At 41.1% G+C, this 27786-nt stretch overlaps 3 protein-coding genes across 5 annotated transcripts; 1 reads left to right on the top strand and 2 right to left on the bottom strand.

Moving 5' to 3' along the window:
- Positions 1-368: 368 nt before the first annotated feature.
- Positions 369-7094, bottom strand: RB195_020991 (uncharacterized protein; the record flags this gene model as incomplete). Of its 2 annotated transcripts, XM_064189592.1 has the most annotated exons (11): positions 369-504; positions 2124-2245; positions 2750-2891; positions 3393-3466; positions 4446-4543; positions 4597-4707; positions 5360-5388; positions 5461-5530; positions 5629-5769; positions 5836-5932; positions 6960-7094. In XM_064189592.1, 11 exons carry the CDS (start codon positions 7092-7094, stop codon positions 369-371), a joined length of 1155 nt encoding a protein of 384 aa, XP_064045473.1. The 2 variants fall into 2 exon arrangements, with proteins under 2 accessions (XP_064045473.1, XP_064045472.1); XM_064189591.1 differs by having other exon boundaries at positions 5360-5530.
- Positions 7095-14709: 7615 nt separating this feature from the next.
- On the bottom strand, positions 14710-19883 carry RB195_020990 (uncharacterized protein; the record flags this gene model as incomplete). 2 transcript variants are annotated; one of them, XM_064189590.1, is made up of 12 exons in its annotated part: positions 14710-14782; positions 15272-15387; positions 15527-15668; positions 15749-15822; positions 15934-16031; positions 17548-17658; positions 18024-18194; positions 18256-18420; positions 18954-19050; positions 19230-19371; positions 19744-19802; positions 19860-19883. In XM_064189590.1, the coding sequence occupies 12 exons, from the start codon at positions 19881-19883 to the stop codon at positions 14710-14712; spliced, it is 1272 nt and encodes a 423-aa protein (XP_064045470.1). The 2 variants fall into 2 exon arrangements, with proteins under 2 accessions (XP_064045470.1, XP_064045471.1); XM_064189589.1 differs by lacking the exons at positions 19744-19802; positions 19860-19883 and having other exon boundaries at positions 19230-19370.
- Positions 19884-22133: 2250 nt separating this feature from the next.
- Positions 22134-26300, top strand: RB195_020989 (uncharacterized protein; the record flags this gene model as incomplete). The annotated part of the gene is made up of 8 exons (XM_064189588.1): positions 22134-22236; positions 24652-24827; positions 24915-25028; positions 25240-25365; positions 25489-25603; positions 25668-25822; positions 25902-25994; positions 26070-26300. 8 exons carry the CDS (start codon positions 22134-22136, stop codon positions 26298-26300), a joined length of 1113 nt encoding a protein of 370 aa, XP_064045469.1.
- Between the last annotated feature and the right edge of the window lie 1486 nt (positions 26301-27786).

The raw sequence follows: 27786 nt of genomic DNA, 5'->3' as shown, positions 1-27786 counted from the left end.
AAATTTAAAACATGAAATGAACATAAATAGTTGTTATTTGGAGGAAACAATCTAGTTCGTTAAGGAAAGAAGAATAAGTACAATAGGGAAACTACATTAGGCATAAGAATAAAGATAAACTACATACATAGCAAAAACATAGACATCTGCATCTAGAATAGATTTAGAACTAAGCTTAAATTTAACTCGATTCTGGACTCTTTCAGCAACACCAAGATAAGAAAAGACTGTGATAGAAAGTAATAACTTTGAGTTATAAGAACGTATCCAAACGGCGTTAACGTTGTCCCAGTACTAAGGCGTAGAATAGCGTGTGGAATCTGCATAGCATGCAGCGTTCCACGTCTCTTCCCACTCATTGGAAGGAATCAGTAATGCTTCGTCGTTTCTACGTCGGTGTCGAGTCCAAGAGTTTCTGCCCGTACCCTTGCTTTCTGCTTTTCTGCTTTTGCCTCTTCAGTTTGGTCCTCTTCTCGTTCAACACCGCAGAATGCGAAGCAGCAGCTAAAAGTGAAGGAGGTCGAGGTTAACGTGAATTGTTGGCTTCAAGTGTGTTTTTTTTTCAGTTATTACCTAGAAGCAGTACCAGTTAAAAGGGGGACGGGAGTGGCAGTCTCGATGCTGAATTCCCAGGAGTATCAAGAAGCCTTTTAGAGCGCGCTAGGGTCCGGTGGACATTTTGTGAGGTCAATTTACACTTCGTGCTTCAAGCCGAGCTCCCAACGCAGTTGTCTTCATGTGTGACCGCTGCGGTGAGCTCTCCTTACTTGATTAATTTTACTTGAATACATCCATCCTTGCATATCGCATGTTAAGGAGCGAACCAAACTAATGAGGAATTTATGCAGTAAAAAAATGTACTGGAAACTAAATTTACTGCGGGTGGAGCTAAAAGACTCAACAAAATGTTAGAATTGTAACTGGAACAACAACTAAGAAAAGAAGGAAATTATTATTCTAGTGGCGTCAGGAAACGATGTCGTTTTGATCCATGTGGATTTCAAATCTTCGAACAAAAACCATATCTACAGAACTTGAATTGGAGATTTCCTCATTAGATGGCAGAAGGTCACTGGTAATGGGGGTGGTTATAGTCAGGTCAAACAACTTAGATATCGGAGCGGTTGCGAAGCGGCGCGCTGAAGCTACGGTGGGTCCAAGCAACATGAAGCACGATGCAGCCGCGCTCGAAGTGGCGCGGTGGACCATAGCGATTAGGGTAGAGATAGGATCCTTGCTAGCACCATTCTTTGCCTCAGTCCGCGATGGTCCCACCTTGATCCTGACCTCTACACTCTACCGCCCCGCTACTGCGGCTCTCTCTTACGCAACTGCACCGTGTTTTATGCCGTTCTGATCCTACTATAGCTGCAGTGATCGAGGGAACCCTCATTAAACCCAATCATCTCTACAGTCCGAGCTGTTCGCAACCGTTTGCCAATCTATGGCTTCTGCTACAATGCTTAGATGAATACGTAGTCTTCGGCAGAAAATGTAACAAGATAGAAATCCGGGTAGGCAACAAGAAAAGACAACTTTTCTAAAACATCTTCCAGATTATTGTAACCTCTTAAAAATCTTGCTGGTTAAATCGTTGTGAAAATGGAGAGTAGATGGAAGCTCTATTGACTACTGCTAGCGGTAAGAAACGCAACAGAAAGACAGAGCTATACGCAAAACGTTTATGACTACCCATAAGATCGCTATGTGGTTGATGCGGCTCACGGTGGATTTGACTGGGACTTAGCTCACTCAAAATAGCACCACCCATGGTACGAGCGAATTGGTAATGAAGAAAAAGAAAGACTAAGAGTCGAATAGCCTCTTGCTCGAATTACTCATGTTCAGCAAAAATTTTGCTGTTATAGTCACTTCGAATGCTGGTGCTGCATATTAGGACCTAACTTTGTATGGGTAATCTTGATTCGGGGAGGAGCTATGTGTACTCTGCCTACTTGTTCAAAAATTCGAAGGTGCAAGCAGTTGGAAGTTATGACAAGGAACACAGAGATATGTTAATTAATACAGTGTTCCGTCCACATTCTTCAAAACGAAACATCTCGAAACTTGAGTACTATCAGTCTTAGTGCAGCAACTCTAACTCGAGCGGAACTACAACTTACCGTGTGCAAGCTCCAGGAGATGGTTCATCTACACTAGGCAGGAACGTACGGCGGAACCAAGGACCAATAATGATATCGTTGTAAATGAACATACCAAGAATGAGAAGAACGAAACCGATTATCTGAAAATGTGAGATAACCTCCATCTTCTTTACGTTGATTTTCGAACGGCAGGAAAGAACACTTTAGGAAGTCACTGAACTTGGGGTCTGATCCGCTTCAATGGGGCACGGAAAGCTCTTTTTTCTGTTTTTTTTTTAGGAAATTGTTCCTTTGTTGTTTTTTCTATAGGTAGGATCATGTAGTCCCAGCAAAGTTTTTCATTAAACTTATCGTTTATTTTGTTACTAGAGCACCTCTAAGATTTACTTTATGAGGATTCAATTTCTGCTCCATTTCTTCGTGTAACTGTACATAACTATGTGTATGACTGTTTTGTGACAGTGTGCCTGCGAGGTTCTTAGATGGAACTCTAACTTCTTCCCGTCACTATAGTTGGTAGTTAGTCCATTTTCTCGTTGGTTATGTAACAGCTTGTTGTCGGCAGATTGAAAAGTGATGCTCATATCCATCATTTGCCAACCTGCCGACGTCAAATGTTTTACAACATATCTTCGGAAACTAACCTGTAGAGGGATGAATTTGGCGTGGAAAAGTGGTATGCTGGCGCCCCACACTACAATGGTCCTGATACTGTCAATCACCGTTCGGGTTGTCGCAGAGAGCTCTTTGGTGACAGTCGTACCGGCGAAGTTGAAGAATGCAATACTGAACACCATTATGTGGAGTTGGTGGCAACTCTTTTCATTTTGCAGAATATAGCTCTCCTTCGGCTGTCAATGCTGGGGTACACGACAAATGGAAACGAAAGCATCTCAAGCACTGTCAATGGATGATATCACCATTAGACGTCACAATATCTGGACTGAATTACATAACGCTCCATCGGAGTCCGACGAGGACGGCTGTTTTTATTCGGAATTGACAAACTGTACGCATATCTTCACCGAACCCCGACGTAGCATTGCAGAAGCCAGCGACGTGTCTGCGATTGTCACAGCTTCTCTTCGGTCGGAGCGAATTTCGAAAGATTATAAAGTCGACGATGGCTTCCTCTGCCTCGACGGTTGCTAAGTGCGTTCGATTTGGCCGCGGCAGATTGATTTAATGATGGAGAAAAAGAGTGGCATGCATAGAAAGTGCGCGCATTGCGACACACTACAAAGAAAAGAACTGCCGATTGTACATGGGTTTCTAGTAGTTACATACCTGATGATAAGGCCAACCAAAGCGACAGCGATCAACGGTTCGGCACGAATTTGATCCCAAGCAAAGAAGACATCCTGAAGTACACTATGTTGCAGTGTCGCGAGAGTCATATGTAATGACACAGATGGAATATAAAGCATGCAGTGCTAAAGAACATTAGCAGTGAGATTGTGAATATCCCGAAAGACCCCGTGAGGGGTGCTTAGAAACGCCACACTTGCACGCTACGCGCTTGCTTATTGTACAAATAAAAAATTTCTTCTTTTTGCTTCTTTGTTAACATTTTTCAAAGGGATTCCTCAATAATTCCCCTGCAGACTTATCGCATCAACTCAGATAAGTTCTCCTTTTTAAGCACTTACTCAAGAACTGGAAACAAATTTTCCATCTCACGAGCGTAACAAATGGAGATGAATCCTATATGATCCTACTCCTGCTTGGGGTTTTTACATTTGTCGTGGGTGAAGCAGAGAAGAAATACTCCTGTATATCAGATATTGCCGAACTGAGAGTTGCCTTCGCTATTCGAGGCTGTATCCCCTACACCCTAAAACATCTGGTAAGGTTCAAATGCGCAATTAAGATGCGAACATATCATGGACATGGAGTTTTTCCCTCTCTTTTCGCGTAGAGCAAATTATACATTGGAATAAACTCCAACATATGTGGCTGAAGAAGAAGAAGTCTCAATCCACCGTCTCGATCGAGTTACTGGGATTCCTGAGCTAACAGTGGATTCGAGAAGCGCCCCGCGCATTTAACTCGAAATTAACTTTGAGTTAGCTTGGAGTTGATGTCTCTCAGCAAATTTTGAGAAGCAGGTAAGGAGGCAACTTGATGAGGTTACTGCCGTCTACCGCAAATTTTTACTAACACTACGGTAGTCGGACCTTTAGCTGTCAAAACGGCCTACTTATCATATAGCTGCGTAAGCGGTTGCGCTCGCTACCCGCTCTACAGCAATCTTAACGACATTATCTCAAAAGATATCACCATGGGTAGCCCCTCTCTATCAGCACAGCTTGGTATCGTCAAAAAAGTAGCATGGCTTACCTCTAGACGACCTTCTGGATTTGTGGAGAAAGTTGGAGTGACATGGATGAAGTATAATGGTACTAAGGCGATTATGAGAAGCGTTAACCCGTATATTCCTAGACGCGTCAAACATTGTTTTATTGCCAATTTCCCGAAGTAAGGGGCTCACCCTCAAGCCCAACGGCAAGTAGCGGCTCCACGTCATATTTGCGCAGATATTTTTGCTCTAGTACAAGTTGGAGTGCAACGACAGCCTGTGCTAGGACGCAAAGAACATCTCCTGAAATGAGGGAATTGGCAAAGGATTCATGTTTCAAGCGAGTTTTATGGGGTTTTTTTTTGTCAATCATGTGGTCAGCATAAAAGGTGCCGTAACCCGTTGACGCAACGCGTCGTCTGTGAAGGTACGCACTGATCCTCCTCTGCAGTATCCGAGAGACCCCTTTTTCCTTTTTGCTCTTTGTCGTTCTTCATTATTTTACCAAATAATCATGCATAATAATAGGACTACATACATTCACTAGTTTCTATTGATTCCAGGTCATCTCCTCAAAGACTTTAGTTTGTAGGAATTGAGTTTCTGCCCCACTTTTTCTGGAACTGCTAGCCTTTTTCTACGACAGGATCTAGCTATCATTCAAGTCAAGAAAACCGCAATCATGCGCATAGACAAGAAAAACTGCGACAGAGGTCGAATCCTATGACATGAGATCTTAGAGGCGTTTTAGGATGAAAACAAACTACAAAAGTAATGAAAAAGGGCTTTTTTAACTGTATATAGTTCTATTCCTCCGCTGTTACAGGAAGAAATTATAATAAACAAAAGGTCCGAGATTTCCCGCATACTGTGGAGGGTGCTGAATGAACGCCTTCACAGACAACGTATTGCATTAGAGCACTTTTTAGGGCGATTGTATTAATCGTGAACTCACCGATAATCACATCTTCTTTTTTGTGTTCACTGTGATCGCCGAGAAATAGATCCGTTATTCCTACAACAACCAACCCCAAAACCACAGATAACATCCCCAACCATTTGTATCCTTGAATGTGAGCGTTGACCAAGAATATGGACAGGAGTCCAGTGCAAACAATAAGTGCTCCTATAATGATTAAAAGGTTAAGTAAATACGGACGTAATCAGTGAACTGGATTTAATAACACGTTTCAAATTGAATTTGAAATTTTCATGACAATGCACCTCGTAACATTTGATAACTACTCGCTGTTGTCAAATTCAACCCAATATACATAAGTGATGTCGCGATGATGTCCGCGATTGCAGGTGGTAGGAACACAAATGGATTGAAACGAGGCAGCCTTGGCTCTTCATATTGTTCTCCTAAAAATTCAACATTCTTCAGCACGTAATTTCCTGAAGTGAAAAAATTACTGCTGTTCAGCTGACCGGCTTTGTTCCTTCTTTTCCACATGTATTTTCGAAAGCCGAAATGAACCCAGAAAGCGACCATGCACAGCAATTCTCCGATGAACATGCACGCCGCCTACAATTTCACTTGTTCAACTATTTGATGGTACTAAACTGCTTTATATGTTATGCTGTACACTAGCTTTAACTCTTTCAAGACTCTTTACTTGAAAGTTGACATGCAAAATTGCGAGTCACGAAATCTTCCCATTTTATAAAATCATAAAGGCAGCAAACCTTTGGAGTTGTTCAAGAAAAAAAAAACTTATGAATTTGGTTACTGTCCCCCTTCCAAGTACGATCTAATAATACTGAAAGAAAACAAGATGCAGGACAGCATAGTTTTATAAAACAGCTTCATGCGCAAAGATTTCCCCATTCTAAAATATCATACAGTTTAATAAAAGGAGCCATAGAGATGATTCAATCTTATCCAAAGTAGTCGGGGGCAACCAAATCAAGTCAATTCCTCGTTTCTTTGATGACCTTGTCTAGACTTTTAACACCGAATATCACAGAGGCTGACAAGATTTGAGCGATCGCCTTGTTTGTGTTCTGCATTACTATGGTATTTTTAATTGTATTCATCTTTTGATTCATTTTACTACCTCCGCATAGGATGACGTTTTTCAAAGTTTCAATAGAATTCGAGCGTGAACGACTAAGAAGTAATTTGAAATTTGAGTCAGGCAAAGGCTTACGTTTAGTCTTGAGTGAATGATTAATTTCTCATCATAGATATCGTACTTTTCACAATTTTGCCTTTGCTTTACCTTTTGCTTTACTGCATGGAACTCAGTTGAACACCTACCATTGAACTTACTTCTCGACATATCTGACGTTCCCAATTCGACTTAGTTTTTAGATATACATAAATATGTAATATCTTCATTTTCGACATCTGCTAATAGTAGAAAATTCTATGAATTCTACATTAAACATCAAGTAACATACTTGGCATGCACTTGGTTAGTCAAGTATTCAATTTTTGTATCGTGCAATGGTGCTAAGAGATTAGTGTGATGGTAAAAGCAAAATATCAAATCTCTTATCGTGGAGTGAGTCGTGAAAAGCGTATCCATTCACTATTTTTCAACCCCTACCTGCAGGAACGGATGATTGAAGGGGATGCCATTGGCCTCTATTCTATCAGCCCATTTGGCGCTGATAGTGTTGAGGGATCCAGTGACCACCATCAGCACAGAAATTACCAAAGCAAACACAGGCCTTCCTCGCATTCTTAAATGGAAAAGTTGTATGAGAAATCCAGTCAGCTGGTCCAGATACTACTGTTACAATCAATATGAACGACTGGAGATAACATCAATAGAGATGAAGTCCACTGAGAGTGGAAACCCTATCTCTGGATTAAGAAGGACATGAAGGCAACACAAAGGTACATTCGCGTGTCCATGTGCGTGGAATTTTTATTCGACAGAGCGGAGTGGCGATTACGACGCAAACTGTCTCTGAACTTCTGAAGAATAACATAAGAAAGGCTATTTTAGAAAAAAACAACACTGCCTGATAACGCTTAGGAACGACTTGATTTCGAGTTGTGATATACGTACATGCACTTCTTTAATAGATAATGTTATTGGCTTTGCCTATCACGTCTGTCCCTCAAATGAAATATTTGTTTAGTATACCACACTTTAACAATGTGGGTATCCATCAAACATGAGTGGTTATGAACTCGACAACTCCAGCAATTAGTACACCTCAAAGTCTTTCTATCCTACAACCGCGTGAAAGTGATTGCTTGAACATCTCGGCCGCCGAGTTCCATGCTAAAACTTTCTAAAATGTTCATGTTTACAACAGTTCCATTCTTGGAGGGTTGGTATTCTTCGTACCCGTGAGCAAACTTATCACCGTAAAGGAGTCGAGAATTGAAAGCTCAAAAATGCGATATCACGTTTTGCGAATATTTAGGCCTTTTACGTAAGCCTATACTCATTGGTCTTTTTTAACGACCGTTTCTCACAACCAGCTAGCTATGTGTAGACGACTATGACATATTAAAGGCAGCAAACCACGAGTCTTACGTGGTATGCGGAAACCGAGGGGAAATCTAGAGATAGGGTTGTAGACTGCGAGATCACGGGTGGCTCCACTCATCTTTCTCTGATCGTCGTAAGAAACGGCATGGAAGACAACGCTTTCAAGACGATTTCAGTTGCAACGCACCACCCTTGTGCACGCGCCACATCCAGGGACGGTCGTTCGAAGATCAGTGATGTTTTCTCACCAACCTATTCGAGTAAAACCAATGAATGGACTGCTAAGGGGACCCGAACGTGTGCACAGAGGAGCGTTCTAAAGCAACTCGCAATGACAAGAGTGGTTCCCACGCCATTTCTTACGAGGATCATGACAAGATAAGCGGAACCATCACTGACCCCGCTGTCTACAAACCCATCTCTAGCTTTTCCCGGGGATTCCTTCACTACGTCAAATTAGTGACATGATGTCTTTAAGCAAGAAAATATCCGACCGTCTGAAAGTTCCACGTCTTCTTGGATTAGACCTATGAACGATCACGCCATGAGATTGAAAGATGCTCAGTTATTAAGTCTCGGTGACGTATTGAAGCCAAAAGGCAAATAAGATGGAGTTAGGATGTCACTTATTTCTGATTGCGAACTTTTCAGGATAGATAACGATTGCGCAACTATGGAGACAGTGATAACTCAAAGGTATGCCGTTACCTGCACGTATACCTCAGATAAGAATTGTCAATGGCAAAATGCAATGCAACGTAGCATTAGGAACGTTTTAAGTAGCGTGCTTGAAAGTGGTGAATATGAATATCACTCACTACTTTCAAAAAAAACACTAAAAAATGAGCTGATTATTCCTCACTGAAGCAGATGCTTCAAGATAACACGACACAGTGAAGCTTTATTTAACTGTTTTTGAAAGAGACAGCGGACGGACTCGATCGAAAAAACTGCCAAGAATTTGTTTATTGTTGCGCGCACTCTGACTGAGATTGCTTGGAGATCCTCAGATATCGGTGTGACACAGAGCGGGTGTGCGCGGTAGGTAAGAACTTCAGCTCAGACTGCACGATCGATTGTTGGTTGATGACCGCTTCGCTGCCAATCGAGCCCTTCATACCTTCCGATCCGCTCCGTTGGTACCAGAATCGTCTGGAAGGAGAAAAACACTTAGAATTCACTCTAGGCCCGCACGTGTGGTTCTGAATTGAGACGCATCCCTTTTGGCATGGATTAACACCGTGCTCTTTAGTCTTCCATCCTTCTTATCGGTATCACGCACGGCTTCATCGGCTTTGCATTGCTCCTTGGCTAGAAAACGTCACAACAATAGAACAGAAAAGGAATAACTACAATGAAAAAAATTGAGTTATACCTACGATAACATATTTGTAGTGATTACCATCACGTCGTCTTCCTGGTGAGAAGCTTTGAGTTATGCAATACAAAGCAGCCTATACAATAGCAATTTTTGAGCTACACAATTATTCTGAAGAACTCAGGTCTATTTGAGGCCAGAGTGTCAGCAGTACGTCAAAATGGCGGAATCGCAAGGTCGACCTGCAAATTGTTTGAAGGCAGCGCTTGTGGAAATTTTCGTTGTTGGGTTCTTTTCAGTGTTACATGCGTAGTGCTTGTGATGTAGTCTGGAAGTGAACAGGAAAGCGGAACTCTTTACATGAAGATGGATAAAAAACTACACAGACTGTGGGCTGGCGGGAGCATCAAACTGACCAACTTACCTTGCGAAGCAACGTTTTACATCAATCGAACGAGATGAAACAGCGCCAAGTGGATTTTATTTGTTGTAAGGTCGTAGAGGGTTTCTTCATCGAGTAACTCCTCCAGTCAATAAAATCCATGAACGTAAAGATTATTCGGTGTTCGTAATCCATCCCTTCTCTTTTTATTATTGGTGGAGATTATTATTATTCTGTCGTATTCCTGTATGCTATACCCGAAAACAACGCCTTGCACCCCACCTACTAGCGGATAGACCCATCATCGAAAGTTTCTACGAATGGTGCCTTGAATCGGTTGACATTAGGCTTTTTGTGATTTTTTTAAGGATACAGGATAATTAAGAAGAAATTTTGGGCTCAAAAGATCTGGAGTTACAAATGAAGAGGAGAAATTGCTGGATAAAACTGTACCTTCTGAGGTTTTGTACTTCCTGCAGATAAATTATACATACTTAATCGATGACAAAGTTGTTCAGGCTCTCCTGCTTTATTTTGTGAAACCTGTTGGATAGAAAAGTGCGGAATGAGGGAGAACGTAAGATCATTAAATCTGAGCGTTTTTTTTTCTAATATCAAATTTAATAGTGCAAAGTAAGCTTCTCAACATCACTTTTTTCTCGAATTTTCAAATGAACGTATTTGAGGATCTTTATCGGTTGTGTTGTGTTAATTGTGCTCTTTGTCATGTCGCTTTTATTGATATACGACGAAATTACACAAAATTCGTATTTTTACGCTCTCTACACTCTAAGACGATGTTTAGAAGGTGGTAAATGTATTCAATCAGAAGGTGGGGAGGCAGTCAGCGCTTTATAATGTTTGAGGGGCACAATTGTTCCTCCGTCTGGTTGCTTCAATTGAAGGAAAATTGGAGCAGACTGTACTTTTCCCAAAACAAACCCGCATTTTTGAATTCTGATGGGTTCGGCAGCTATGTGGAGCTGTGCTAGCTACAGTGCTGGTAGTGTAACTCTACAAAATAGGTAGACGCTGGAAAGTAAACGTCATTTAGAAGTTCTCTGGCTTGATCATTTCTATATTTCATAGAGTAATACAAAGATGGGTTCCTTGTTTCCAAATGACAATTGCTACTATGAGGTTCTGCAGCGGGTCTGTCGCCAATGTCTTGTTGTAACTGAAGTGAAATCAGAACAAGATATGTACTTTACAAAGTTTGAAATTGGATGACCTGCGAAAAAGTCATTCCAGAACACGAAGAAAACGAGCTTAATGTTGTGAAAAATCAAGGAGACGAGAAGTTGAGTCAGATCCAGCACATGAAATCAGCAATGCACCAGAAACTCTGTTCATTTTCCTTCTTGATTTCCGGCGGAAAATTTGGTACGACTGTTCTACAGTTGGCATGATGCACTACATCCTTGATGATCTGAATCTTGAAACCTCCGAATCTGAAATATGTTGATGAGATGATCAGTTGCGGTCCCAGTTCTGACGTAGCGCTTCACGTCGATTCACCAAATTTGATTCCGATTGTACGTTGTTTCCAATTTGGAATGGGCTACTGTGATCGTTTAAGTGCAATATCATGTAGCTGCTCTACATGGCCATGAACACCGTAAATGGGAGCAACATCGCTAATGATTCCGTTGATTTTCACATAAAGTGCCGGTGTCCATTTCTGTAATAGAAGGAAATTCAAAAATTCAGGAATTTACTCGTAGCACCTTGCTAACTGCAGTGTTTTCCAGTCACAATTCAGATTTTTCCAGTTTCAGTGGAAACTCGGAGAGAACCATATCTCTCAGCAAAGCAGAGGACGCCTATTCATTTTTATGAGAAGGAAAAACAGTCAAAAGTGCTGAGAAGAGAAATCTTTGGGAAGTAATACTTTATTGCAAACTACTATTGAGCATTGTCTTAAAACATTGAATATTTCTATAATATTTCCGGAACTGTGCGCCAGTCTTTTAATCTTTCACGTCCCCAGAAGACCTATGGTTAGAACCATAAGGTGGTGTGAACTATATTCCGGAACATAGAAGAAATTGCTTCTGAGAACTTCAAGAATATTTCGGTTAACTCTAGCAGTCAGTACAACATAGTTGTATACCAGTTTGCCCTGAGCAGGGAAATCATCTTTCTTTTATGGTCCTTTCATCAATCCTTTAAGGACCCTGCAATATCTTCTATTTTTTTCCTGCTCTTGTGTTGCAATTTCTTCTTGAAACAGCTTTTAAAAAAATTAGTAATTCAAATATGATTTATAGTAATTCACGCTGTTCATTTTCAAATCTTACAACTACAGAACGCAAGAGAGTCCTTAGAAATAGAAGGAAGCCTCAATACTACAGTGGGTCCCAGTTTACTTGACAAAGCAACATATAACACGCTTATAAGTGCTGAAATGAAACATAGCAGGGTGGATTGGTGACAAAACAAGTCAATGTAACAGTTTCTTTGACACCTGACAGAATGATAAAATCCAATTTACATCAATCACATTCATATGAAGAGTTGGTTCGTCGTCGATGCAGACTGAGGACTCAATGCGCGGATTTGTGTCCTTTTTTTATGTTTCCCCCACCCCAAAGGAGGGTGCACCTCCTCCTCTCTAATTAGAACGTTTGCTTAACAAGGGGCTCTTGAATTTCTGCACTCATGAAATTGCAATTTTTTCAGTTATACAAGTGCTGAAGACTCTCGAAACATCAGTTGAGTTTAACATCTGCTGTATGTCAGAGTGCCAGAATCACACCTACAATCACCGTGGGTGTTTAATTAAAGGCATCACCCCACGAATCTGAGGTGGTGCAGATTTCAGGTGCAGTATTCGTATACAGGATGGGAGACTACGGAGAGGGGGGTGATTCCGTCCATTTCTTCCTAATTGCCGTAAAAAACGGCCCGGAAGATACGGCTTCATTCGTTTTGGCGCACCATTTTGTACAAGAAGTTCGATTGGAGCGCGCCAGTCTTGTGCGGCGCCGCATCCTCCGAGCCGTTTTTTACGGCAATTAGGCAGAAATGGATGGAATCACCCCCCTCTCTCTCCATAGTCTCCCATCCCGTATATAATACTCCACCTGAAATCTGCACCACCTCAGATTCGTGGGGTGATGCCTTTAAATCAGGAGCGATGAAACGGCAAATTTTACAAACTTTTCCCACAGGTGTAATGAGAAAATAGTGCCTCCGATTTCTGGATTTGCAGATGCTTCGAGTTTTTCTAATATTGCTTTAGGAAGGTTTTTAAACCCGGCATCTTGCCAAAGTCGGATGGTAACTCAGAGACTTTAGGCGTCACATAGGTTTTGCGTGCAGTACACACACTGTACGGAAACGCTCACGACACGTCAAAATAATATTTTTTGATGTTGATTTCCAAATCCTTCCTATCTTCTAGCATCTGTCAGATCAGTTTTCTTTTCTTTCATTTCTTTTGTTCATCTGTTCATTTCGCTGTTTCTTGAATGCCAGTGGTGTACATTCCAGTACAAAGTTGTATTATGTGGTTTTTTTTTTCCAAATGTAGATTTTGTCGCGGAAAATGTAGTTGGAAGGGGGAATGCAGTCAGTGGCGCCCTTATTTCTCAATGCTCTTACTTTTTTCTCTTATTAACTTTAGTTTACATGACATAGATCCTCTAAGACTAATGCTTAGGTTCTAGGGTTACGACTGATTTAGTTATTTACTTCCAGAAATAAGGGGACCGCCGAGTGCCCCACCCCCCAACTACATTTTACCCAGTGATTTTTTCTTCTTTTTTTTTCTTTGTTCTCTATTTCTTAAGAATAGAAAGACATCGCAGTAGAAGACTCTTCAAACATAACTACGAGTCCTGAGTGAGCTTTTCGTCTATTAGTAGAAGAGGTTTTCACAATGCGACTTTCAACTCTTGGTCCATTCGGAAATTATTTGAGTTTTGAGAGGAAGAATCTGGAGTTATAGGCGACATTTTGAAAACAGATAATTCAGTTGGTTCAAATCCTTCATATACAATCTAGAAGTCTTTATGAGATGGATATGTTCTGTGCAGTGTCACATCACAAGTAACGGAGAGGAATCGGAAGAGAGCCGTTGTCTCACGAAGAAGATCCTGAAGAGGCAAATAACTTATACTGATCCTTATGCAACAATGAATATCCTATCAGAAATCCCGTGGTCCCATTCTATAATGTTGTTCACTTTCCATTAGTGCAACCCAATGTGTTGCAATGATTCTTCAAACAGCATAAGTGCAATTGCTGCAAGAAAGGCAAGGAAACGTTATGAAGGTAATGGCACAATTTATTGAAGATCAACAAGTGTGGAGACAATATCGACTAGAAATAATGTTTGGAAGCTTGACGAATGTGAAAATGTGAACTCGTTTAGTGGTTTTGGGAAATGTAGAAAGAAAGGAAAGAATTAGAACCAGGTCTAGAACAGACTCCGTTTTGCTTACGAAAACTGCTTTTTATAAAGAGTTTGAAAAAGAGGAGATGGGAAACACATCAGTTGGGGGCTTTTCGAGATATTCTTCGAAGACGAACAACAATTTGTATAAATATAGCTAAGAGCAGCGAAAAGCCACTGACGCTAAGGATTTGCGTTTGAATCACTTCATTTAAAAAAATTCATCCACCCAATCACGTTACACATCAAGAAATGAAAAAAAATAAGTCCTTAGGAGAGTTTCGACAAAATCAAAAATAAATAGAATTTAGCAAGTCACACAAGCCACACGTTTCTAGTAACCATACTTAAGTCGTATGTGAGAAATACGAATACCACGGTGTAAACCAAACTTTAGGTACAAACAACTGCATCGTGGAATGCTGAAATATGCCAAGTACACTAAAACTTGTCAAAACGTTGTAGTTTAAGCAATCGCATTCTTCGTGAAAGAGAAAGAAGCTAATAGAACATGAAGAATAACCTCACAAAGCTAAACCCTGTTGGAACCAATAACTATTGGGATTGGTAGTCGAGTTTGATGGAAATCAAAATAACGTACAGAACCACGTTAAAACAAAGCACCAGTCGGTAATGATAGCAAGTTGCACCTGCTTCGGAAAAGATGAACTGAAATTCCCGTACTAATGGAAATCAGCAAAGCATCAATGTGGACAAGAGTTTGACATGATTGATTGAGTGATTGATTGATTTACTCATCTTCATTGAGGAGACTATCCCTATCCGTTTCAGCCAAATCCGCACCACAAATCGTGAAACAGCACCTGAAAACGGTGTTTAATGAGAAAGGTGAGAACATTCATTTATAGACAGTTGAAAGCACTCGTTCATGCTCAACATTTTAACGGCATCACCCCACTAATCTGAGGTGGTACGAATTTCGGGTGGAGTATTCCTATACGGGATCGTAGATTAAGGAGAGGGGGTTCCGTCCATTTCTTCCTAATTGCCGTAAAAAACGGCCCGGAAGATACGGCTTCGAGCGTTCCGGCGCGCTATTTTCTACGAGTCCGAGTGGAGCGCGCCGACAGTGTGCACACGCCGCATCTTCCAAGCCGTGTTTTACGCCAATTAGCAAGAAATGGACGGAATCACCCTTCTCTCCATAATCTACGATCCTGTATACGAATACTCTACCTGAAATCCGTACCACCTCAGATTCGTAGGGTGATGCTTTTAAGCACAAAATCTACTGCTATTAAGCTAAAAATAACTAACGTAAATAATAAAAAAGTGGAAAGATCCAGATTTACCTAGTGCATAAATGCGACTCGCCCATGTTCGGAAGCACACGTTGACGGAACCACGGACCGATCAAAATGTCGTTGTAAACGAACATGCCAAGGATGAGTAGCGCAAACCCGACTAGCTGGAAAGGTGAAATGCATGAATGCATAGAGATGAAAGCGTGAATAAACGAGAAGACGAACGTGGAAAAAGTAAAGGAAATAATTAATTATGAATAAAGAATAGTAAAATGATAAGTAGTAACTTCAACACCAACTAACCTGCAGAGGAATGAATATCTCGCCAAATAGTGGTATGCTAAATACCCAAATCACAAGCGTCCTAACACTGTCTAATACCATTCGGGTAGTTGCAGAAAGCTCTTTTGTTACGGAAACGCCAGCGAAATTGAAAAAAGCGATACTAAACATTTTAACTATAGAACATATGGAGATTGGCTTTAATGAAGAACAAAAAGAAATTATAATGGTGAGCCACGATACCTAATGATAGTTCCACCCAGGGCTACTGCTATCCACGGTTGCTCGCAGATCTCTTTCCACGCAAAGAAGACATCCTATAAACCAAATACGTTACTTAAACATTTCGACAACTTTAACTGGGGTTTTTTTTAAACGGTTAGAAGTGTTTATACATTTGTTTTTGTATTCTGAAAGACAAAAATTACCTCAAGACGACCTTCCGGGTTCGTCGAAAAAGTATGTGGAACATGAATATAATACATTGGTACCATTAGTAAGGAAAGAATGGTCATTCCAAAAAGTCCTGCAAAGGAATTTCGTTGGTAGACATGAATTTAGCAGTATCTAAGATGAGAAATTCCCAATTCAGAAGTTACAAGATGTGCTTGTGGCCCGAAACAAAATCGTGTTACAAGGATCTACTTCAATTGTCATTTCAGTTTTATTCAAAGTTCTTTTACACTTAGCCCTGAAAGAAACTATCACTATTTAATGCAAAACAAGAGCTTGCAGCTTTGTATTCCTTTTCTGGTTCTTCAAGGACGAGAAAGCTGCGTTCCATTATACGTTAGATACAGTCTGGTTAAAACAAAGCAACAAACAACTCGAGCTTCAGGTCGTTTGAAATGCAATGTATCACGGATTTGCGAAGTGTAGAAGCTGAATGGAGAACATGGAGCTCGGGGTGTAGAATACGAATATACGCGTGGCTAGCTCAATTTCCCCCGCTCGTGGAACACTTGGGGGAACGGCGCTTGTTCCAACAAAATACGTCATTTCACGCTTCTCCTGCACGCTATGTCCCCACAGCAGCCTATCCATTGGTTTTACTTGAATAAGCTCACGAGGACACCTCACTCATCTTCGTCGTGCACGCCCCACGTTCACGGAACGAAGATCAGTGAGGAGCGTTTTCACATAACGTGCAGGAACAAACTCCTTTTTTCGGGACGAGTGGAGGAAATTAAAGGCATCACCCCACGAATCTGAGGTGGTGCAGATTTCAGGTGGAGTATTCGTATACGGGATGGGAGACTAAGGAGAGCGGGGTGTTTCCGTCGATTTCTTCCTAATTGCCGTAAAAAACGGCCCGCAAGATGCGGCGCCGCACAAGGCTGGCGCGCTCCAGTCGAACTGCTTGTAGAAAATAGTGCGCCAGAACGCCTGAAGCCGTAGCTTCCGGGCCGTTTTTATGGCAATCAGGAAGAAATGGACGGAATCACCTCCCCCCCCCCCCTCTCCTCCTGTCCTTTTAGTCTCCCATCCCGTATACGAATACTCCACCTGAAATCCGTACCATCTCAGATTCGTGGAGTGATGCCTTTAACCGGTCCTCGCATATATTCGCATCCTACACCTCGAGCTCTATGTTTTCTACCAGGTTTCCACACTAATTCAATTTTATGATACGCTGCCCTTAACCCTACTCTATCATTGAAACACTTCATTAGAGTAGAACCCACAAAACATGTGGCTTATTCATCAACAATAGCCTCTATGTGATCACAAAAAAAGGGAATTTTCAGCAGATAACATATTTGTATTATAATCGAAGGAAAAACGTTAAAAATTAAAGACCGTTAATTTAATGGATCAAAACCTGTCCTGCAGATGCATAAATTCAAGCAATACATTTTGGCATGTAGTCCATTTTCTCAGCAAATTATTCGAAAGAAATCGCACCTTTAAAAACTAAAGTGAAATTAGTTATTTTCCTGTGACTATTTTATCTGATTACTGTCAAGTGGAACAAATGAGAGATTTACACGCAAGGATATTGGCTCATCTGTACGAACAACCGCTCATATGTACTTGCTCACCTTCAAGGCCAACAGCAAAAAGTGCCGGCACATCATATTGATTTAGATATTTTTGTTCGTAGACCATTTGGATTGCCACGATTATTTGTGCCATTATAATCAGGAGATTTCCTGAAATTCTCAAAAATTAAGAACCGGTTGAGATCTACTAACAAATGTACTTTTCGTGATGTTAAACACATTTTATGTAAATGCCGAAACATAAAGGATAAAAGGCACGTGCCAATCAATGTCTACGAGATACGCGTTTAACTTCAGTTAAGAACAGTTCGATTTACGAACGCCCCAAAATAACTTGCTAGAGCGAGTTATCTTAAGGCTGATGTGTAAAATCAGTGTTTCTTTCCTCCCAGACAAAGCTGGTACCAATTTATCGACCTCAAAGGAAAGAAATGCTTGGCTCACACTAGTGCGGTTTCCACCCGATCGTGAAGTCACGGCAGAACATCTTACCGACTGCGTTACAAGAAACACACCTGTTATAATAGCATTCTTATCATCAAGCGGATCGTCATCGTAAACGATATCAGTGACTCCCACGACTACTAACCCGAGAATAACAAGGATCATTCCTATCCATTTAAATCCTTGAATTCGTGCTCCGAGCATTCCAACCGATAGTAAACCGGTGAAAACAATGACTGCTCCTGGAAGCGAAATTTCATAAAGATGTTGTTTCCAAAAGAACCAAAAAAAATCAAATTCAACCTCTAAGCATTTGAAAACTGCTGGCTGTCGTAAGATTCAGTCCAATATACATTATAGAAGTGGCAAGGATGTCACAGCACGCAGGCGGCAAAAAAACAAATGGGTTGAATTGAGGAAGCTGTGGTTCGCTGTCAGAAGTTATGTCGGTAATAGAGCCAGAATCACCTGGAAGCTAAGCATTATATTATTATGAAAAAAAAATATGTGAAAAATGTTTAACAACGATTAGATTCAGCTATTCACTTGAGCCTTATTTGGTAACTGTTCTGGCATCTTCGAAATGTGTCCTATGAACACCCAACCCTATTCCTAACTGAAAGAAAAGGTCCTGATCCTAACAGTGTTAGAGGGAAAGTGAACATTGATTAATGTCTAGTTTGGTGTACATTCGGCATGAGTATCCTCAATCGAACTACCGCAATGTGACTTTGGAAAGCGACGTGACTGTGCGTAAATGAACCCATTCGGGAGAATTGTCAAAAGGAATGTGGAATAGTGATCTAAAATTGGTTTAAGTGGAACATTAAAACTGCTGATACAAGTAAACTTCACTGCAGGGGAAAAATAGCCCTTTCTTCAGGCTTTAAAGTGGAGACATATAAGTCTTGCAACACTGCTCAACACTCAAGAACGATTCTTTTTTCGAAAAAAAAAACCACAAAATGAATCTAGTTCGAAAGAATTTAATCAGAACCAACCTGTGACATTAACTCTATTCCAGCGATGCTTCTTGTAACTGTATATGACAAAGAATGCGACTAGACAAAGGAACTCGCCAAAGAACATGCATGTGGCCTGAACAGCAAATTAGCAAAAGTTTTTTAAAGTTTAAAACGACCATCGGAAAGTTTCTTTTGATGATTGGTTTCTACGAAATGATATCACCGTTTTAGCCTTTCTGTAACATTGTGAGAAATTGCAATATATTATAGGCACGTTAATAACACTGATCAAATAAAAACTTGTGTGCACACCTGTAAAAAAGGGTGATTGAAAGCTACACCTTCGGCTTTCAAGCTGTCTGCCCATTTTGCGCAAATAGTGTTCAGTGATCCAGTGACCACCATCAAAACCGAAATCGCCATTGCGAACGCTCGACCGCTGCTTTCACTCATTCTGAAACAAAAAAAAGTTGAAATGAAGAACGTGACTACTCTCCACAGAATGTGATTTGTGGGCGATGAGCGATTTCAAAAGAGAGAACAAGTATAAAAGGTTGAAGTAATGAAATCAGCAAATAAAGGGAATGAAGAAACAAAAAGTGAATTTTTGAAGTCGCATAGCCTAACTATAAGATGTCTTCTGAGATGAGAAAAGAGCTGTCGCTTCCTCAACACCTCATTCGGAACGCTTGATAACATATTTCCATAGTAGAGAAGATTCACACGTAGTATATGGGAAAAAATGTCAACACAGCGGGATATACAATGAAATTAGAATCATTACTCACTGAAATTTCAATCAATTTTCGGACAAACAGTGACTCACATCATTGTGAATTCCATTGAAGCAGTTGCGTAATGTTTGGAATGCAAAAGGACTTTCATCTATAACACTCACTTATTGAGCTGCAATACTGCTAGAAAAAAGTTGAATCTATGCACCCATTGGAAAGCTCGCTGTGGCATGGAAATTTCCGCTAGGCATCAAAATAAAGTGTAGAGAGCATAGCGTTTCCCTCCGATTATTGATCTGCAGTTTAGTCTATTCAAAACCTAATAAACTAAATAATTAGACAGGCAGAGTATACACAAGCAGTAGGTAAATAGTACCTACGGTCGGCTCAAAACAACCTGAATCTCGGTGCAGTTGCGGTTGGCATCGAGAGGAGACCCTCACTGGTACCACTCTTCGCTGCAGTCGGAGCGAAGCTAGTCATGTACCCACCTCGATCCTATTATCCGCTAGCTCAACCGTGCCGCTCCGAGAGCAGCCGCTTGCACAAGAGTATCGAACTTCAGGTCTTTTTGAGCCGACTGTTTCACGGTTGGAAACGGCAAAAAAAAAACATTCTGGAACTTGATGCTGATAACAGAGTACTAGACTGCTAACGTGGAATTCTTCCTAAACTGTTACGCATGTGAGGGTGCAAAACGTTACTCACGGGCGAAAACGACATGAAGATCGGTGCAGTTAAGGCGCCGCGCTAGCAGTGACCTTTTTGACTTCGCGGAAAGTAACATGGGAAACTTCGCGGAAAGTAACATGGGAAGATTTGGGGAAAAGAGAAACAACTGCCGATTTCTTTCCACTTGAAAAACTGCTGGAAATGCTCAAAGTCGACCTTGAGTGGACACGACTTACTGATACTTTGATAAGAGGCCATTTTTCGTAGAAATGATAAGTGAAGAGTTAAGCAAATGCAGGCACGAGATAAGAACACCACCGCTTACATCTTGCTGTGATTATATGGGTCAAATGAGTCCGAATGAGCTCAGAAGAGATTCAAATCTATGAATCCCAGAAGTATTAGTGATCATATCAGAACTTCTTGACCAAAAGTAAAGCTGGAGTGGTACAGTCGGGTCGAAACGACATGAAGCTCGGTGCAGTTGCGTAAGCGGTTGCGTTCGAAGCGGTGCGGTAGAGCGCAGCAGTTGGGATCGAGGAGCTCCCTTGCCTCGCACCACTCACGCTGTAGTCCGCGACCGTCCCACCTGCATCTCAACCACTAACTCCACTGCGCCACTTACGGAACTGCACCGAGCCTCATACCCTTTTGACGCGATTATAACTTGAGCCAATTGATGAATATCGGCTGTCGGTCTATTTTCATTGCTTTTTGTACTGGACAGCGACGTAACGTTGGTCAGAAGAGGAAACGAAGATAGTGCTAGTAACACAAAGACTCCTTTCTTCCTCTCGGCTGCCTGAATACATTCATTTTAGGTAACAGGATCCTATAATAGTAGTGAGAACAATGAGAACGGAAGAACGAAATGACCTCTGCTCGAAGGTAGGAAATTAAGTGTGATACACAGAACTAGTGCGGTGACGAAAGGACAGATTACCGGTGTAGAAGGTAACACTGACTTCCAAATGGGCCCAGGCGTAAATCGAAAGCAACAAATTCGCGGTCTTTTTCCCCAATTTCTTCTGAATGTCGCGCTCTGTTTTCCGCTATCTCCATCAGTACCAATCGGGACCGATTTTCTGTAATTGCAAATTAGTGGTCGGGTTTGAACGCTTGCTTAACTGTTTTTCTTTCCTTCAACCACTAGCACTCCATCGTGGCTTAAAATGGAAAGAAGCACAGTACAACAGCTGTTCATAAGCGAGCGCATGAAGCAGAACAGTGTTGTGATATAGGAATAGAAGCCAAAAATCAACTCAGAAAGTGCTAATACTACTAGGAAAAAGGTACTAGACCACCACTGAAGTTCCAAATACAAGTGGGTCAATTGGAACGCACATGTGAGCAGCGAGTATCTGGCTTCCACAATCCTGTGGAAGTCAACAGAAAAAAGAGCAATGTCGCCTCAAGTAGATTCGGCTCCACTGGTGGTTGTAACGCACAACACTGTGTTTCTGAGTGAGATTATCAACAGAACGAGGCCGAGGTTGCAAGATCTGAGGAAAACAACGTGGGTAACGAACGGGAGAACACATTTAGCAAAACAAACTGCTATTCGCCGCGCGCGACGAACACGGGACGAGTTGACTCGGAAGCAATTTAACAGCCCGCGATAGGAAACTTCCGCTTTTAGAATGAGTCCGGCTTCCCGATGTTATATAGTTTTAACTTCTAATCTTTCCTTTTGCCTATAATTATAACTCCGAGTATCTTCCAATGTATTACTTTGATTTTTCGCCTTTTTTTCTGAAATGTGATCAGTTGGTGTTTAGTGGTGGTTCGATAGAACACAACTGTTTTCACAATGTCCAAGCAGCCGGATAGCGATTCAGGCGCACCAGCTAAGAAGATGTTTGCCTTCCGGCAGTCAGCATTATCAGCGAAAGCTGATCAGCTGTGGAATCAAAGTAAGTGGGTTGGATTCCCGTACTCTCGTGCATTAGTTGGTTACAGAAAACTGCTCTTTCTTTTTTCATCTTGGATCCTAGCGATGAGGGATATGTTTGTCGCTGTATATCAATGACGTAAAATTTGTTGCTTTTTTTCAAATGAAACGGTTAGTCCTCAAAGTATCTGATGAGCAGTTCTATCGCTTTCTTACTTGTTTATTAATTGTAGCTAATGATGAGATAGGATATGAGTGTCAGTATATGTGCATACATATACTGACACTCCATACACATATACCGTACGCTGCCTCTTCTAAGCGTCTTCGGAAGTTATACGTTGGTTTATTGTTATGTTCGATTAGAAGTTTGTGTTCCACTTGGATGTATTTGAGAATGCTAATTGTGTTATGGACTCCGGTTTCTGGTCAACAGATGCTGAACATTGTTGAAATGTTCGATTAAAGGCAGCATACCACGAATCTGGGGTGGCACGGATTTCAGGTGGAGTATCCGTGTACGGGGTGGTTCCGCTCATCTCTCCCTGAATCACTGCAAGCAGCCGTCCCCTGGATGCTGGTTTGTACGATGCCTTCTATTGCAGCGCGCCACCTTTGCACGCGAGCCTATCGGGGCAGTCCGAATTCATTTTCGACGAGTCACAGGGCGGAGTTGGCGCAAGGGGTGGAGCGTTGCAATAGATGGTGTCCTACAAAACAGCATTCTGGAGGCGGCTGTTTGCAGCATATGGACACTCCACCTGAAATCCGCACCACCTCAGATTCACGGTATGCTGCGTTTAAGTGATAAATGGCTTTCCAATTTGAAAACCACGATAGCATTTGAATTGAAAGTGGATAGCTGATACAGTCGGAGTCTTAGAACCTAAGCGTTAGTATTAGAGGACCTGTGGCATGTAAGCTGAAGCTGCTAAGAAAAAAGGAAGACAGAGCTTGGGCTACTACTGTCTTAACTTTACTAAGCCTTCCAAACAAAGCTCACTAGAAGTGAATAGGTAAGCCTTATCATGTAGTATTTCCAACGAAAAAAGGAAATGCATTTTCAACTTTTATTCACACATTGATCTGTCTTCCCAAGGTTATGACCTTGAGGAGAGCCTTTGGATTAAGTGGTGTAAGCGGTGGTTAAGTGATTTCTGAAGGTTGTTGTGCTACGAAATCCTCAAGAAATGGGACACTTTGAGGTTCTCTCTTCTATTCTTCTCTTTAGCCTACATAACATGGATCCGCGAAAACCAGTGCTTTGGTTTTAGGATCCTGACTGACTCAGTCATAATCTGTGAAGTAATAATATAGTAGTAAACATTCTTATTATCCTTGTGCTAACACCACTTGAAGAGCTAAGTAGAATTTTTGTCCATATGTGCAGAAATCATGCACTCTTGTTCTATCATTACCTGGCCGCTCCAGGCGCGATGCGATCACGTGCGGTATCCCATCATGATGGTACGTATAATCGGGTCAAAACGACATGATGCACAAGTGTAGTTACACGAGCGATCGCGCTGGAGCAGCGCGGTTTTTAACCGTCCTGCGAGTGGTCTGCTCGGGAATTTGCCAAAGTGAAGTGACGTCATTCGGGTCGTTATTGGCCGCAAATGTTTTGTTTATTTTCAATCTTTTTTCTTTTCCTTCTCGTTTTCCGTCTCTTATATTTCGTTTCTTCGTTGTTATTTTCGCTGTATTTGCTTTTGTTACGTGGATCTATATTGTATCTGTATTGTTCTTAAGTTATTGTATTTTTTACGTTTATGTTTTGCTTTTGAAATTGAGTTCAAAATTGTATTTATTTCTATCTTAATGTTCTTTTTTTGTTTCTTTACAAAAAATATTAACATGAAATTAAAAACATGAATAAAAACAATACAATGAGTTAAGAACAATACAGATACGGTATAGATCCACAAAACAAAAGCAAATACAACGAATATAACAAAAAAAAAAACGGAAAAAGAAACTTGGAAGACGAAAAAAACTGAGAAGAAAAGCAAAAAACAGACAAAACAGTTGCCGCCAATATAGTCCCGGATGGTCACTTCACTTTGGCAACTTCCTAAACGCACCGCTCGCAGGACGCTGCGAGCGGTTAAAAACCGCCTTACCCCAGTGCGACCGCTCGTGTAACTACACCCGTGCTTCATGTCGTTTTGACCAAATTATATACGGACACTTATGAGATATCACATGGCAAAAACACAGCTGCTCTTCTACCACCCTCTCCTCTTAGGTTAGTGAGGTTCGCTTGAATTTTCTTTTTTGGTTGAGAACTGCCCAAATAATACACTTCGACAGTGCCGAAACTTCCCACGCTTTTTTGAAATGACAATTCTCCTCTTCTGTACTCGTTGGAACAAAAGTTCTTGCTAACATCTGTGTAACTGCGGCCAAATTTAAATTTCGTTAACCTATTCTTCAGGCAAATCTGGCTTTGGGTTCGGTGTCACACCGTCAACACATGTTCAGTTGGAAAAGAAATCGTTAGATGATGTTCTTGGACGGATGGCTGCTGAGAAAAAGTTGCGACAAGAGCGCGAAGAGAAAGGGCAACCAGTGTTTGTATTTGGATCCAAGATATCCGATCGTGTTATTCAGGTTGGTACCAGATCTTAACATCAACCCACCTATCCTATTTCTAACGAAAGAAGCCCTTCAAGCTCTCAACAGAAGTTTCCTTTAAAGGAAGCACCAGCAGAATCCTCTAACGGGAACGCTTCTGTTGGTGGGGAACTAGAAGGTTCTAGGCCTAAAACAGCAGAAGAGCTGTTCAAGTCCGCCGCTCAACAGGACAAAGCAGTAGGTGTTCGCTTCATGTCGCTCTCATCTATCTTATCTACCATTTGCAACCTGCCATGTAGCCAGTGACGAATCTTGTCGATACTTTTCCACTTTCGCATTTCCTATGTGCAAATTTAGGATAGATAGTTGGTTTTGCTGCTCTTTCTATTGAAATATTGACTATATTATTTTTCTTCTAGTTGTCTGATTGCTGTTTCAAATCTTTAAGCCGGAAGAACATGATTTCATTGCTGAAGCCAAGGAGGCAGCAGAGAAAAAGAAGGAGCATGAGAAGCCAAGCACAAGCTTAGTTGCCATCATGACTGGAGAGGAGAACGATATCAACATTTTCCAGGTACCAACATCTCAAGTTTACCTAAACTATTCCATTTTCTGTTCTCCTGTGTCAAAGTTGGTGTGTTATGGTTTTGGATTTACTGACAGTTTGTCATATTTACTGGGAAGGACTGTTTTGCAGACTGCATGTAAACTTCATTCATTCGATACGGAAAAGAAGACCTGGGTTGAGCGCGGTCTATCACAAATTAGGATTAATCAAAGAAATGAAGATGGAGAAGTGCATCATCGCATTGGTAGGAGAACTGATAATAGTTCCTCCCATTTTGGTTTTTTTTTCAATTTTTTTTTCATTTTCAGTTGCTCGTACTACTGGTAACCATCGCGTCGTTATTAACTCTAAAGTCCATGCCGATATGCTTTTTGAACGTGTTGACGCTAAAAGGTTTAAAATCAGCGCTACTTCACCGGATTCAAATGGCATGCAGATATTTCTAGTTACTATTGGATTTTCTGTGGGTGATTCATGATTAGCCATTATTATCTGGACTTCTTCATAGATCCTCTTGAAACTTCAATCTATTTTTTTTTAAGAAAACAGCTCTGAATATTGATGAGTTTTGCACTATTTTGGATGGACTGATAAAAAAAGAAAAGGCGAATGAGTCTTCTAAGCGAAAGCGGAAGGTAACACATATATTGGAGTAGGAACATTTGCTTCTTTCGACTTAGATCTTTTTAAACGTTTTCAACAACGTACAGGCGTCTGGAGATCCTGGAGCTGAGAAAGTGGCGAAGATGAAAATTCAAGAAGATGGTAATGAATCCCAGCATGAGAAGTCTTCTCCAGATCAAAAGCTTCAAGAAAACTCTTCTCCATCGGAAGCTATCGCGAGAAATGAAAAGGAGGAGGGTGAGGAAGATCTAAAGTCTGAGGAGAAACGAGAAGACAACACACACAACATTCAACATGCTTCAGCTTTGTCAGAATAGGTGTATTTGATACAGTCACTTCCATTTCCGATCTTTCCTTTTACCATTGTTGGAGTTCTAGCAGTTTAAGATATTTGGATTCTGTTGGAGTTGTTCCAGGCATTTTTGCTCCTGTATATCCAGTTTAGAGTATTGTGATATAGTTAATCTGGGAATTCGGATTGCGTTGTCTGTTTGAAAATGGGTGAGTTATTCTCCGATTTGCATCGGTCTTCCATAGCCTTGTAAGAACGTTGGTGCCGGTGGTTTTAAGTGTTGCATGCGTGTTTGACTCTGTTGATCTCATTAGGTGAGTCCAAGAAGTCAACTTTTATTTTGTCATGTTTTACTTCTGAATAAAATTATTAGAACGATTCTAGATGTGTTATCTTGCTATTCACAATTCTAAATATCCAATACTAGCAATCTCCTGAAAGATCCAAAACTCACTCGAGTTCTAGAAAAGTGGTGCAGGCGTAAACACTCTTTCGAAAATTTTCGATTTTTTAAAGCCCCTTGATTGCGAAACTAATGATATTGTGAGTTATGTGTTCAAACACAGAGTTCGGAGCGTAGTCTTGGAGTATGAACGGGCCCACTCAATTCCTAGTCGTCCTGGAACACGGCATATGCTCGTGCGAGGTACGTTAGGACGGTTAAAAAAAATTAACCCTAGCGCTTCTTTAACCATTAATTTTTTAACCCTTGCAAAGTTCGGGGGAATTGAGCTCCGGCTTTCCCCATACTCGTAATCTAAATATCCACCTCAATATGGAATCAGGGATGGGACTATCGGTACATACAAGAAAAGTGCGGTAGGTTAAATGCGCAATCCAGAGTCATGAGAAGAACACGCATACTGTAGATATGCACAGTACGATGTGAATCTCAACCTTCGCCCTAGCGCTTCTTTAACCATTAATTCAGCTTCCCTGATCACCTTTGTTGATACTAAGTACAACAAGTGGGGTAATAATTAGTGCTTTAGGTATTGTTAAAAGAAGCGTCTAGTGATGATTCGTCTTTCTACAAGTTTTTGGTGACATAGGGTCTTAGACATTCAGACATTTGTGAACATTCAATAAGTTTTCGATGCTTTGTTTTGGTTTCTCCATGTGCGGAACCCAGCGTGGTTCCGCTCATCTTTCCGTAGTCGTCGTAAAGAACAGCCTGGAAGCCATTTTTTTAACGACGATTGCACGCGCTGCATCCAAGTGCGAGCGATCGAAGATCAAGTGCCTTTTTACTGGCCTAAAAAAGTAATACCAATGAATGTTGGAGCCTTCCATTTTGTTGAGTCCATGTCGATTACTTGATCTATTGCAAAGACGACAAAAATGGCAATGTTCAGAAAGGGATGCACCTTTTCCTGAACATTCTTCCCTTGTTTTTTTTTAATTCAAAAAGTGTCATTCTGTGAGGAGAGGCTGCAAATTCTGACTTGAAGGAAATTAGGAAAGGGCTTACATAATTCATTGATTATATTATCGCTTAACGAATTTCAGTA

The sequence above is a fragment of the Necator americanus genome, chromosome II (genome assembly GCF_031761385.1).
Source record: "Necator americanus strain Aroian chromosome II, whole genome shotgun sequence".
Lineage (NCBI taxonomy): Eukaryota > Metazoa > Nematoda > Chromadorea > Rhabditida > Ancylostomatidae > Necator > Necator americanus.
The sequence above is the reverse complement of the archived record's forward strand: the minus strand, read 5'-3'. Positions and strand labels throughout refer to the sequence as shown.